Source organism: Herpailurus yagouaroundi, unplaced genomic scaffold (genome assembly GCF_014898765.1).
Source record: "Herpailurus yagouaroundi ecotype Mexico unplaced genomic scaffold, PumYag 77, whole genome shotgun sequence".
NCBI lineage: Eukaryota > Metazoa > Chordata > Mammalia > Carnivora > Felidae > Herpailurus > Herpailurus yagouaroundi.
The window spans coordinates 99,615,953-99,630,725 of NW_024412388.1; the positions used below are offsets into that span (position 1 = coordinate 99,615,953).

The following is a 14,773-nucleotide window of genomic DNA, read 5'->3' on the forward strand; positions in this document are numbered from 1 at the left end:
TCCCCACCCCCACCTCTCCAAGACAGACCCAATTTTGATTTCTACCGCCATAGATTAGTTTTGCCTGCTTTAGAATTTAATGTAATTGGGATCGTACTCTTTTGTTTGAGACGTTTTTTAGTCAGCGTAATGATTTTGAGATTTACCAAGTTCTGGTGTGTTTTAGCAATTCATCCTTTTTTATTTTCGTTGAGTAGTATTCTGTCGTCTGAATATACTACAGTTTGTTACCCATCCTTCTGGTGATAGATAGACATTTGAGGTGTGCCATTTGGGGCTACTGTGAATAAAGCTGTTAAGAACGTTCTGGCACGGGTCTTCTTGCGGATGTGTATTTTCATTGATTTTGGATAAAACCGTGGGAGTGGCATTGTTGGATCATACAGTTCAGCATATAGTGAAATTTGTATGACACTACCAGACCCGTTTTCAAGAGTGCTTGGACCATTCGGTACTTCCCTCAGACATGTGTGAGAGAGTCTTGGTGGCTTTTGGCGTTGTCCTAGAGAGTTTGTGGTATGGGATACTTGTAACCTTCCAAGTCGAAGACCTGTTTGTTCATCGGTCAAGACCATTGCCACCGCCCACCAGTCCTTGTCATAGCCTATCTGTTCATAGATCGTGATTCTGATCATTTCTAGATCTAAGGTTCTTGTTCAGTTATGAGATCCCAATTCTTGCTGATTCAGCTGTCAACTTAAACTAGATTTTTCAAAGTTGGTGTCTTACGCATGAATTTCACCCAGCTTGTCCCTACATCAGACTCTTTTCTCCAAGTTAAATCATGTACACAAATCTCTGAGGCAAAAAACCTCTTTGGAACCCCTGTGGCTTTTCATTGCCTTTGTAGTGAAGTCAGGTTTGCTTGCCAGCGAAATAGCAGAATTGTTTGAAAATCTTAACAAGTGGATCTTGGTAAAGGAAGAGACTGCTTGCTCCAAATGGAAGCTACCTCAGACTTTAAAAAGAGAGAGGAAAGCACAAAAGTCAGAGACACTGCAATAGTCTGGTAGTTCTGTAGCAGTCTGTATTCCGTGTGTCAGTGAGAATGTGTGTTTAGGGAGGAAGTTTTTTGTGTTGTTTTTTTTTTAATTTTTTTTTCAATGTTTATTTATTTTTGAGTGACAGAGACAGAGTGTGAGCAGGGGAGGGGCAGAGAGAGAAGGAGACGCAGAATCTGAAGCAGGCTCCAGGCTCTGAGCTGTCAGCACAGAGCCCGATGTGGGGCTTGAACTCACGAACCATGAGATCATGACCTGAGCCGAAGTCGGATACTTAACCGACTGAGCCACCCAGGCGTAGGGAGGAAGTTGTGAGTTGTCCTGGCCATCCGTACTTGAATTTGCTTAGGTTGCTCGCTGAGAAACATTGTCATGGAGTGCTTGACACTGATACTTCTTGAAGAAAAAAAAAAAATAGTTACAGGTTAGCTGTGATTTGTACATAGCAGTGAAGGTCGCTGGCTCTTTAGAGCTGCTGGGGGGTATTATAATACCTCACTTCCGGAAGTTGGACTTTGTCGGCCTTCGTAACCCAGCCATGAACTGAGGCGAGAACACAGAGTTTTCTTATGTTACGGGTGAGCCCTCACATGTCAGTCTCACGGCGGGATTGCTTATTGGGCCAAAAAAGCCTCTCCGGAGATTCCAGCACGGGGGATGATAATCAACATGATAAGAATGAATCCCCCAACAAACACACCAAAAGGGTAGACTGCGTTTTCTCTGTTTGGAAAGGTCAGTATATGACCCCCTTGGAAAAATGCCAGTGAAAACCGTTCAGGTCAAAACTTCCTGTATTTGAAGACTTAAGCCTCCGTTTTCTGGGATGCCCGTGGGCGTGGGCTGGTTCAGAGAGGAGGGCCCTCCGTGGGCGCCGCGTGTCCAAATGCTTGCTGCGTGGCTTTTACCAGTGACCTGCCGCCTGTGGCTCTTCACGCTCCCTGTTTGTGTTCCCTGTCAGGATGACAACTGGGGAGAGACCACCACGGCCATCACAGGCACCTCAGAGCACAGCATATCACAGGAGGACATTGCCAGGATCAGCAAGGATATGGAAGACAGCGTGAGGCTGGATTGCAGGCGCTACCTGGGCCTCACCGTGGCCTCGGTCCTTGGACTGCTGGTGTTCCTCACCCCCATTGCCTTCATCCTGTTACCCCCCATCCTGTGGAGGGACGAGCTGGAGCCTTGTGGCACAATTTGTGAGGGACTCTTCATTTCCGTGGCGTTCAAACTCCTCATCCTGCTCATCGGGACCTGGGCGCTCTTCTTCCGCAAGCAGAGAGCTGACGTGCCGCGCGTCTTCGTGTTCCGTGCCCTTCTGTTGGTCCTCATCTTTTTTTTTGTGGTTTCCTATTGGCTGTTTTATGGGGTCCGCATTTTGGACTCTCGGGACCGCAACTACCAGGGTATCGTGCAGTACGCGGTGTCCCTCGTGGACGCCCTCCTCTTCATCCACTACCTGGCCATCGTCCTGCTGGAGCTGAGGCAGCTGCAGCCCATGTTCACGCTGCAGGTGGTCCGCTCCACCGACGGCGAGTCCCGGTTCTACAGCCTGGGACACCTGAGGTAAGGGCTGCTGACTGACATCTTTCTAGGAGGCCGCACGTGAGGGGTGAGGACAGGTGCCAGGACCAGAGTCTGACTCCTTCCCTGAGGTTCTGGGAAGACGTGTGTGTGTGTGCGTGCGTGTGTGTGTGTGTGTGTGTGTGTGTGTGTGGTGGGGGGGTGTCCCTGTCCGTGGACTTTCCTGACTGTGGGGTGGGGTGACACAAATGCTGCCTGTCATCCAGGCTGGAGTTTTGTTGGGCGAGCTCTCAAACATGGCAGCTCCCAACAGAGCTGGAGGAAGGATGCCTAGTGATGGCTGCTGGCCTTGCCTCTGAAATTGGCCTGTGGGCAGCGGACAGAGTGGCCAGCACCTCCAGGCTGCTCAGAATCGCTCATTGTTCCTTTATTTTCCACCCCCAGAGGCGTCCTGGTCTAGGCACTAAATTATACGGCCACCCTAGTGACCCTCCAGTAACGAATCAGGTGCAGGTTGGAGACCCTGAACTTGTGAGTTGAGTGTTTTGAAAATGTACGTATGTGGGACAAAGTTAGAAATACATTGAGATGTCATACTTTAAATCTGCATATATAATCTACTTGGTGGTCAACTAAAAAAGCGATGGTCGTATTTTATCTCATTTATTTTTATTTATCCCAAGGTAAGTGCTTCGTGTAGATTGTTACGTTTAGCCCTCACAGAACCCTTTGCTATAGGTACTCTTCATCCCAGTTTTTTTTTTTTTAATTTTTTTTTTTAACATTTATTTATTTTTGAGACAGAGAGAGACAGAACATGAATGGGGGAGGGTCAGAGAGAGGGAGACACAGAATCTGAAACAGGCTCCGGGCTCCGAGCTGTCAGCACAGAGCCCGACGCGGGGCTCGAACTCACGGACCGCGAGATCATGACCTGAGCCGAAGTCGGCCGCTTAACCAACTGAGCCACCCAGGCGCCCCTCTTCATCCCAGTATTACAGATGAGGGGGATTAGGACACTTAAACAATGTGTGGAAACTAGTAACGGCTGGCCTTCGTTCGCAGTCACCTAGTTGTCATGAAGCTGGGCCTAGGTTAATGCCCTCATCATGGTATGTCTCACTTTGTGTGTACGGGACTATTTGTCTGTTTTCTCCCACCAACTGAGGAAGGGGCTGAGGACAGGGGCCGTGTCTCCTTCTCATCGCACCCCCAGTGTCCGGCCCCGGAGCGTGGCATACAGCTGGCCCTCACAGGGCTCCCGGTGAACGGATAGCCTGGGATGACCGACTTGGCCGTCTCGTCGGGCTCTCCTGCCTCCTCGGGCGATATATGTTGAGGTGTGTAACCTGCCTGGCACCTGGTGAGCCCTTAGTTAATTGTGGCCATTACGGCCTCTGATCGTGCGGCTGGCAAAGCGGCCAGTATCGGCAGGCGCACCTTAGTGGATCTCAGAACAATGGGCTTTGTCATAGTTCTGGCTGGGACACAGGAAGGTGGCCCAGCCCTGGTTTGCAGCTGGGCCAAACCGGCTCAGTGTTGGCACACACCCTCTTTCGTTCCTCTGGCTTCACCTGGGCCACCCCAGGCCTGGGGTGGGGGGTGGGGGGTGGTTAGCATTGGAAGCTGCTGCCATCCTGACCGGTCCTTGGAGGGAATTGGTGTCTGAGTCACGCGCCCTGCACGGCAGAATCCTGTGTTTCGAGTCCTTCGCAGATGCCCGTGGGGCTCTGAAGGCAAGTAAGCCGCTGCTGCTTGTTCATCTCTGCTTTCTTTCCCCCTGTTTTGCGGTGGAGAATGACCAGCAGACTTGCATTAGACACCTGTCAGGTGCGCAGCCCGGCACTGGGGCTCCTGATGCGCGATGGCTACCTTCAGGGCTCTGTTGCCATGCTCCTGGGGCCCACGGACCCTTCCCGGTTGTTCTCACCATGACCGACAGCTGCCCAGCCTCTCCCTGCCAACCCTGAAGCCACTAACCCCAGCCCCTAGGGAAACCCCAGGGTAGCACCTTGCCAGCAGCCGCGGGGGGGGGGGGGGCGGGGAGCGTGCTGAGGGAGGGGGTGCCCTGGTCTTCCTGGTGGCTTCTCTCCGGGCCCTTTGTTTTCCTCCTCTTCCTACCTTCAGTAAGGCCCTCTTTGTCCTCAGGTGGAGACCCTGCTTCTGGGGTGGAAAGGTGGCTAGGGAAGGTGAGACGCCTTTTCTACACGAATGCCTGGCCGCCCCCATGACAGCTGGTCTGTGCGAGCTGGAGCGGGCTTGGCACCTCTCCTGCTGGCACCATGTGGGCTCAGTCACCCGCCGACTCTTGGGCTAAATCTGGTCTGCGCCCAGCGGTGGCCGGAAGAGTCACGGGGCCAGAAATAGAACTTCTAAACCCTTTCGTAAAGTGTGGAAACGGGAGGGGTGGGGGAACCAGAGAGACAAAGAGCGAGGCCGGGAATCAGATCAGCTGATGTGCGCGGCCCTTCTCCCTTCCCTTTATGTAAAGCCTTCCCCGTGGCAATGACCTGATGGGCTTAGGTGCAGGGCCGCGGTGAGTCCTTAGTCCTTGTTTTGGTCCTCAAAGATGATTTTCTTGAATCGACTGAGCTATTTTTGACAGTTGTCAAAAGAATGCCTGTTCTTTCGTTTCTCGAAGCAAATATGCTCCTCGTTAGCTCTCACAAAAGGTACAGTGGCCCTGTTTGTTGGCAAGAACGGAGTTATGGGCTTATTTGAAAACTTCCAGAAAAATAAAAGATTATTGTGGTACAAAGTGAGACGTTGTCAGTAGACTAAGATATTACTGACGTTTGTCCAGTGCCTTGGGGATGACGGGGCTTTTTAGATGTCTGCTGTCCTTTCCCTCTCTTGCCCTGCCAGGGTGGGGCAGGTGGTATGGGGCTGCCGCCCTTTGCAGAGAACCCAGGGTGCCTAGGTGGCTCAGTCGGTCTGACTCAGGTCACGATCTCATGGTTCGTGAGTTCGAGCCCCACATCAGGCTCTGTGCTGACAGCTCAGAGCCTGGAGCCTGCCTCACGTGTGTGTGTGTGTGTGTGTGTGTGTGTGTGTGTGTGTGTGTCTGTCTCTCTCTCTCTCTGCCCCTCCCCTGCTTGTGTGCTCGCTTGTGCTCGCTCTCTCTCTCTCTCTCTCTCAAAAATGAATAAACATTAAAAAAAATTAGAGGGGAGCCCAAGCTGCAGGATCAGGGACCTGTGTGCCCTCCTGGGGGTCCCACCCCTCCCCTGCAGCACCCTGGGTCTCAGCACATCTGCTTTGTAATTGTGCATGCACACCTCCCTGGTCACCTCCTTGACCCCATTCTCACAAGGAGCTGCTGACTTTTCCAGGATGTCACCAAATATTGGTAAGTTTTGATCTGACCACATTTGGGGAGAAATCCAGAAGAGAGACAAATGGCATTTGATTATCATAATTAATATATTTCTCAGTTTTGAGCTCTTTAAAGCCAAATACTGTGGATGTTGGAGCGTAGAAGCCAGTCGAATTGACTGAATCTGAGATGTAGGAGAGCAGTTTACAGTGAAACCCTAAGGTAACAATCACCTGGTCCTTACCATGTGCCGAGCTCCTTCTGCGCGCCTAACAGAACTCATTTAATCTGAACAGTCCTGGGGGAGGCACCATCATCCTCATCTTCAGAGGAAGGAACTGAGGCACAGAAGAGTTAAGCTGGTTGTCTGCTTGTGATTGTGGGAGCCAGAGTTTGAGACCAGGCTGTCTGGTTCCAGAATGTTCTTAACCTTTGGATAGATGCGTCCATGTTCGCATCACTGCTTTAAGAACACGTGAACGAACTCATCAGCAATTTGGAGTTGCTCACCGTGGGCCAGGCTGGGTGCTGGCGATTTTTTAAAAATACGTGATTCGGGGCGCCTGGGTGGCGCAGTCGGTTAAGCGTCCGACTTCAGCCAGGTCACGATCTCGCGGTCCGGGAGTTCGAGCCCCGCGTCGGGCTCTGGGCTGATGGCTCAGAGCCTGGAGCCTGTTTCCGATTCTGTGTCTCCCTCTCTCTCTGCCCCTCCCCCGTTCATGCTCTGTCTCTCTCTGTCCCAAAAATAAATAAACGTTGAAAAAAAAAAATAAATAAAATAAAATAAAAATAAAAATACGTGATTCTACTGAACTCTCAGCTGCAGGGCTAGAAAGGAGAGAATGCAGAGAGGATTGCCAGAGATGTCCGGCTTGCGCTCTGCAGCCATTCCGTAGCCCATTGGTTCTTTTTGTTCAGTCAGTCAGCACGCAAAACCTGGACCTTGAAACCATAGCGGTAGGCAGCCGACTCCCCCAGCCACCTCGGGCTCCCATTCTCAGAGTCTGCTTGTTCTTACTTTGCATATAGTTCTAACGTTTACTTACCGACTTCTGTACCTCAAACAAGTCCACAAGTAACACATTTCAAAGGAGAGCTGCTATAGGGAGGCATGTGAACATCAAGGAAAAGTGGTAGCCGGGAGTCATCAGCAGAGAGACTGGAACCACAAAAGCAGGTAGAACTCTTGCCTGTTGACAGTGACCCGTGTTCTGTGAGATATTCATCTGGCTGAAGCTCCGTTGTGCCTAATTCAGCGAGCAGGCTTTGACTGTGTGGGTTTCTAGGCATGCTTCATTCACTGACGTGGAGAGTATCTTATAAATTGGTGCCGACCCTGCACCTTTTTATCAAGGGTCTGGTTACTGACCATAGAATCACCTGTGCTTTAGAAAAAAGGATTCACGGATTGCTTTTCAAACAATGCAGGTTTATGGTCATGCATGATCGTAGCATTGCTGTGTTGAAAGGGGCGGTCGTGTCCCACCCCCAAAATTCATAGGTGGAAATGAGAAACATGTCACTGGAGAGTGGCGAAGAGACCATTTTTGTTTTAAAGTGGCAAGGAACTTGGCTGAACTGTGTTCATGTTCTGGTGTTCTGTGGCAGGGAGAACTTGTGAATGATGGAATTGGATTTCTGGCTGAGGAATTTTTTTAATAGTTTTTTTTTTTTAATGTTTATTTACTTAGCATGCATGCCAGCGTGTAAGCAGGGGAGGGCAGAGAGAGAGGGAGGGAGAGAGAGGATCCCAAGCAGACGCTGCACTGTCAGTGCAGAGCCTGACTGGGGGCTCGATCTCATGAACTATGAGATCATGACCTGAGCAGAAATGAAGAGTCAGGTGCTTCGACTGAGCCACCCAGGAGCCCCAATGTTTAGCTGAGAAATTTCTAAGCAAGGTGTTGAGGATGCAGCTTGGGTCCTCCTTAACTGCTTATAGTAAAATGTGACAAGGAGATGTGTTGCAGAAGGGAAAGGTCGTTAAGCAAAAGGGAATCCAAACTTGAAGGTTTGGAAAATTTTCAGCTTATCCATATAGCAAAAAATGATGAAGTGGATACTAAAGAGAACAACATCAAGGGTGTGGTCACACAACTGTTTGATGTTTTCTAAAGTTTGTTTGTCTGTTTATGAAATCTCTACACCCAATGTGGGGCTCAAACTCATGGCCCCGGGATCTAGAGTTGCGTGCTCTACCAACTGAGCCAGCCAAGCTCTGTTTGATTTAATCAGGATTTGATCAGCCATTCCAGCAGAAGCCAAGAATAAAGATGGGAAGATGGGTTTGTCCCAGTAGTAACACTGTCACCTGGGACTAACGGATACAGAGAAGGGGGTGTAGAATGAAGAAAGGCTGAGAACACGTGTTACCCTCACGAATAGGGAGGAATGACCCCAAAGATGATCCAGAGATCATCGGGCTGCCACTCCCACTACAGGCCCCAGGGCCAGGTTCCTTTTTCATTGGCTTCAGAGGTTGGGTCCCCCACTTGGGGCCACTGCCGAGAGCTGCTTGGGCAGGGCCAGCCCTGAGCCCCGAGGACACCGTGTTGAACCAAAGAGGATTACCCTTAAGATCAAGATCTTAGGATCTAATGGAATTGGCCTCCCTATCCCTATCTCATTAATATATTGGAAGCACAGAAGTTGTCTGGTTCCATGGGTTCACAGCTGGAGTGGGATCTTTGCTTCACTGTAGGTTATACCTTGAGTCTCAGCACTTAGATGAGACTTTGCGCTTAGGGCTGGTGCCGGAATGAGTCAAGACCTTCTGGGCTGTTGGGATGGAATTGGCATATTTTGCATGGGAGAAGAACATCAATTTTAGGGGCCAGGGGTGGAATGTTATGGATTGAATTGTATCACCCAGAATTTATAGGTTGCAACTCTAAACCCTGTGTGGCTTTATTTAGAGATGGGGTATCTGAAGGAGTCATTAAGGTTCAGTGAGGTCATAGATCTGATATAAAACGCATGTTCTTATAAGAAGAGACACGCGCACACACACACACACACACACACACACGTCTCTCTCTCTCTCTCTCTCTCTCTCTCTCACTCACCTCTGTCTCTCTCTCTCTCTCTCTCTCTCTCACCTCTGTCTCTCTCTCTCTCTCTCTCTCTCTCTCTCTCTCTCTCTCTCACCCCTGTGCTCACGGATCGAGGAACGGCCATGTGTAGATATCATGAGAAGGTTGTCATCTGTAAGCCAGGAGGAGAGCTCTCACCAGAAACTGAACCAGCCAAACCTTGGTCTTGGACATCTGGGCTTCTGAACTCTAAGAAAATAAGTTTCTGTTGTTTAAGCCACTCAGTCTATGGTATTTTGTTATGGCAGCCCGAGCTAAGACGGGAACATGACACACTGGTGACGCTTGAGCCCAGAGCCCCAGGAAACCATGGGATCAGTGAGCGCAGTTCAACCCTGATGAAACAGAGCTCATATTGTCCCTTCTCCGGCTCACGCCTGCGTCCTCACAGCTCGAGTGGGAGCCTTGCTTCTCTCGAATGCACTTGGGTTTTCTAGTTAGAAGTGAGAAAGCGAGAGTCTCTGGGGGAGATTAAGGTTATTCCAGTAATTCCAGGGCAGATCTACCTCCCCTTGAAATCCTAGGTCTGTGATCCTGGGTCAAGCGATATCCAAGCTGGTAATTACACCGCCGATCAGATTTGACCGTCCCGCTGAGCTGTGGGCCCTCCCTCTCACATTCAAGACTGGCATCAACGGGTTTGGTTAGGACCCAGCACCATTGGCTGCAAAGCTGGGGAGTGTTTTTAAATGACCACCGGGGGTTTTGGTTCATGTCATTTATGATCATGGTTTCGTACACAGTTTTCATTTTTAGAGAGGTGTGTTTTGTTTAACTGCTTTTCATCGAAGACGTTTGCCAGTCCCCTAAAAAAGCAAAGGATAAAAACGAGTAAAAGCTGAGGAGTAGAGTGGAAAGGTTTTTGCTCGGATCTGCGTTGCTGTGGGAGAATTTGCCGTTTGCGGTTTGGCCCGGGGGTGCCTGTTCGAAGTGGCTGTAATGAGGGTGTGAGACGCTGGACACTGCAGCCCTGTGTTTGGACAGCTGCCTCTTGGCAGTGGCCACAGCTGGGAAGGCTTCCCTCGCACAGTGTCTGCCCATAAGCCCTGCTCCGAGCCCCCGAGGGGCCAGCCCTCACAGAGCGCAGCCACCGAATGGCCAAGGAGCCCGTGGATGCAGAACTGGTCTAGATGGCCTTCCCGTGGGGCCACAGGTGGCTAGGACATGCCAACACACAAGAAGGCGGATGGACAGGTGTCTGCGTTCCCTGTCCTGCAGAGCCACTGCCCGGCTCCGCTCTGTGCCCGTTTTGGCTCCGTCTCTGCCGGCAGAGGTCTAGTGGGCCAGGCTAATGGCCCTCAGAATTCCCGACTTTTCATGCTCTGCTCCCGTGGTCCTTCCCAAGGCCAGAGGTACTGAGGCTGAGAAATGGGAGGCTGGCTAAGAGAATGCCAGTCAGGCGTCCCAGGTGGGTCTGGAGGTACCGTAGTTCCTATCTAAATCTCTGTCTTAGCCCCAAGCAGGCAGTTGTCTTTGATGTTTATCTGGTGTGATTCAGCTCAGTAATTTGAAACGTTGAGAAAGCTAAATTTCCATCCCAGGCAGGGCCGGCAGGTGCGGCCCAAATTGGACCATGCAGGGAGGTGGCAGTGTGATGGGGTCGGTGCCCTGTCCCGGAAGCAGGGCTGCGGACTCTTCGGGCAGCCCTTGGCAATAGCCAAACCTGCCGCTTACAGGGAGGCGTGTCTCAGGTTTGCCCGCATTTCTGCTGCGGGAAGGACCGCCAAGGGGACAGCCCGCCATGACGGGATCACCTCCGAAGGAGGTCTCAAGTGTTGACGCCACACTCAGAACCGCCCGCCCCGTGGATCATGGCATCGTGGCCTAAAAGGGAAATACGTGGGACAGCGTTTTGTTGTCTGGCTCCTGAGACCAGAAGAACCAGGCCGGTGTATGTAGCTGTGAGCTACCTCTCATCCTCCCAGACTCCTCCCAGGGAGGCAGAGCGTGGTCTCTGCACATGTTCCCAGTGTGGTCTGCCTGACATTCGGGAGGGTATTTTCCAGGGTGATCGTTTGTTAAGAGGGGGGACGTAAAGTGCAGAGAGAAGGGCCCCGGTGCTCCCCCAGACTGTACTTTGGAGGCCATTCCTTGGTGACCAACCCCGTTTGAGCTGCTCCCGGCCTCTAGCGTCTCTGCCTCCTGATGGGGAGCCCCTGCAGGGCTTGCGTGCAGCCCCATTTGGTGCCTACGCCAGGGACACTTTCCAACCCATAAATATTGATTCAGAGAACTAGGTTTCTGCAGCTTCCGTGTGGCTGGGGAGCCCGCACCCTGGAAGGGAGCCTCCCTGGGCCGCGCCAGCGGGACAGGGCCCCAGCTGTGGGGCCTCCGTCAAGGTCGGCAGTCTGCCTCCCATCCCAGGATCTCAGGCAGCAATGTGTGTCGCACCTGGCCCATTGTGACAGAGTCCCTGAAAATCCAGGCTTGTGCCCAACTCTTTCTACCGTCCAGTCCAGGTCTGTCAGTAAACACAAGCCGTTTCCCATTTTCGCCCCTCCCTGTCCTCCCTCAAGTTCCAAGGTGATCATTGCCTGTTCCCTGTGTGGGATTCGTGTAAGCCACATCCCCAAAGGCAGTCTCGAGACAAACATTTTAATTAAAAGGCAGGAGGGCCCAGAGATGCAAACGCTCGTGTGCGCGGTTCCCAGGAGAGGTGGCAGCGGCATTGAGGGGCTAATTATACTCGCGTCTCTGGGACTCGGCATGAATATTGCTGCACCTTGTCCTGACTCCTGGTCACCCCAGAGTCACTTTATCTCTACGTCCAGGCCAACAGCGAAGGCCACGCATCCAGGGTGCGGCCTTGCTGACTCTTGTGGGGAGAAGTTAGTCAGATAGAACTGAGCCCATCTGCCGGCTCGCCCACACTGGGAGTTGTCACAAAAAGTCGAACCATTTTAGCGTTTTCTCAAAGACCCCGGGTTCAGGCCTAAAAAGCCGTCACCGGATCAGGTACGCCTCTAAGAGTAGTAGGAGAGAGGGAGGCCTTGGTACCCAGGCAGCCTTTACTGTTAGCATCCTCTGGATCTTCCTGGCCGGCTCTCCCTCTCTCCTACCCACACACTCCCTCTCTGTCGCGCTGTCCCCCCTCACCGTCTCCGACCTTTGCCATCCTCTCAGCCTGGCCCTGCTCTTTCCCTGTCTCCATCCGTCTTGCCCTAAATACAGATGTGTTCACTTCCTAAAGCTGCGGTGGGACCACAGACTGGGTGGCTTAAAACCGTTTTCTCTGTCCGTTCTGGAGGCTAGGAGTCTCAAATCTAGGTCCTGGCAGGGCCGGGCTCCCTCTGAATCCTTCCCGGTCTTCCTGGCTTCTGCTGGCCGTCCTTGGCACTCCTTGGTTTGCGTCCACATCAGCGCTCTGTCATCACGTGGCGCTTTCTGTGTGTGTCCCCTTTTCTTTTTTTTTTTTTTCAACGTTTATTTATTTTGGGGACAGAGAGAGACAGAGCATGAACAGGCGAGGGGCAGAGAGAGAGGGAGACACAGAATCGGAAACAGGCTCCAGGCTCCGAGCCATCAGCCCAGAGCCCGACGCGGGGCTCGAACTCACGGACCGCGAGGTCGTGACCTGGCTGAAGTCGGACGCTTAACCGACTGCGCCAGCCAGGCGCCCCTGTCCCCTTTTCTTTATAAAGATACCAGTAAGACCTTAACTCGCTGTAATTACATCTGCAGGGATCCCATCGTGAGGTCCTGGGTACACATGTGGATTTGGGGAGACACTTCACCCCGCCAACAGGGTCTCAAAGCTGTTCTGTGACTCAGCAGGATGGCCCTGTCGCTGTTACTGTAGTTGTTTGGGAGGGTTGTTTCACACCAGCCTGCTTTGCCCACACCCCTTCCTCTGCCTGGAATTCACTTTACAGCCCGTTGTCCGCACGGCGTGGCCATCATCCATCATTTAACGCTTCGCAACCCCGCTTCGCCTCCGCCGCAGATCTTCACCTGAAACCCTCCACCCCTCCCCTGGTCACAGGTTCTGTCACAGTCTGTGGGTCACCACCGATGGGAGCTTAAGCCTCTTAAGGTTCTTTTCACATCTGTTTCCAGGTCCTTGGGATCTAGCGGGTGCTCCTAATTCATACTAGCCTGTGAATGGTGTTGGAGAGACTGGTTGTTAGGATTTTTTTGAGTGTCAGCATCCTTAGCTGGCTAGTAGAGTAATGAGTACTTGCCCTGAAAGCAAGCCCTTGCGGATTTTGCTGTGACTGGAACCCTGCCTCTTCAGTGCCTTCCTGTCGGCACACGCCGAGGTAACCAGATTAATGGCAGCTGTCATTTACGTGGGGCACTAACATGTAAGAAATGCTTCCACGTTTTTCACGCATGAAGAAAGCTGTTTTTGTTGACAGAGCTAAAGGGAGCAGATGAATATTTAAAAAGAAGTGGCTAGGGGCACCTGGGTGGCTCAGTCAGTTAAATGTCTGACTTCAGCTCAAGCCACGATCTCACGGTTCGTGAGTTCAAGCCCCGCGTCCGGCTCTGTGCTGATGGCTCGGAGCCTGGAGCCTGCTTCAGATTCTGTGTCTCCCTCTCTCTCTGCCTCTCCCCTGCTCATGCTCTCTCTCTTTTTCTCAAAAATAAACATTAAAAAAAAATTTAAGGGGCACCTGGGTGGCTCAGTCAGTTAAGTATCCAACTTCAGCTCAGGTCATGATCTCACGGTCTGTGAGTTCGAGCCCCGCGTCAAGCTCTGTGCTGACAGCTTAGAGCCTGGAGCCTGCTTCAGATTCTGTGTCTCCCTCTCTCTCTGCCCCTCCCCTGCTCACTCACACTCTCTCTCTCTCTCTCTCAAAAATAAATAAACGTGAAAAAAAATTTTTTTAATTTAAAAAGAACTGGCTAAAACCTGCCTGAGGCCTCCCCACCTGGCCCTGTCAGGGGAGGGCCTTTCTAGCTGCCCAGAGAGACATTAAAGCCTGTAAAGCGTGAGGATCTCAGACCGGCTGAGCTCTAAAACCTGAATATTTCTGATTTTAATAGCATGTCTTAATTTAATTACGGAAGCCACAACCAAATCGAAGGAAAAGCGAACAAAACAGGGAGCTCTCTGTGTGTGCATGCGTATGTGTGCATATTTGCATACACGCGTTTCTAGGCCTCGGTGCCCTTATTTGCGCAGGAAGAGAGTTAAAAGGGGGGAAGTTTATGGCCACAATTGTTTCCTTCAAATATTTGATGAGCTTTCACAAGAAAGGAGGGTTTGGGTGCAGAAGGAAGCGGTGGCAGGACCCCTGGGTAGAACTTAGAGGAAGGTCATTTCAAGGCCAAGTGAGAGAGAACTTTCTTTTCACAGAGAGGCTGGTTGCTGTCCGGGGCGCCATAAAGAGAATCGGTATGTGGATTGGAAGCTTGGCCTAGACGGACTCGGATTTCTTTGCTTCTTGTGTCTCTGCCTGGGTGAGCATTAAGGTTCTCTTCCTTCTGCGAAGAGTAACATTTTGTGATTCAGGGGCAGGGAAGCTTAGGTCGTGCTTTCACACCCAGAGACACACGAAGAATCGAGCCAGCAGCCAGCCTCAGCCCTTTGCTGCCAGATGCTCATTGCCCTTAGGAGCGGGACCGTTTGCATTCCGTGGCCGTGTGCAGTTCACAGATGCTTTTCCTGCCCTTCCTTCGTTTGCTCTTCGAGACATCCGCACGCAGCCCTAGGTGTTCTCTGGCATCTCGGCTCCGGGGACCGAGAAACAGGCCCCGGAAGGGAAGGGACTGTACAGAGCTACAGGGCCGCGGGAGCAGATTTGGGGTCTAGGCCTTCTGACTCTGAGGCTGCTCCTCGTCCACAGCGTGTGTCGTGGGCACCTCCCGGGAGCAGGGCCCGGTTTGCAGGA

The 14,773-nt window shown here is 51.8% G+C and overlaps 1 protein-coding gene across 1 annotated transcript in view; it reads left to right on the plus strand.

Moving 5' to 3' along the window:
* VANGL1 (VANGL planar cell polarity protein 1) overlaps positions 1-14,773 on the plus strand; it is a 54,775-nt gene that overhangs the window by 17,924 nt on the left and 22,078 nt on the right. Inside the window, exon 4 of the mRNA XM_040471405.1 lies at positions 1,963-2,570. Within this exon, the coding sequence (XP_040327339.1) occupies positions 1,963-2,570 (608 nt within the window). The remainder of the gene's footprint in view (positions 1-1,962; positions 2,571-14,773) is intronic.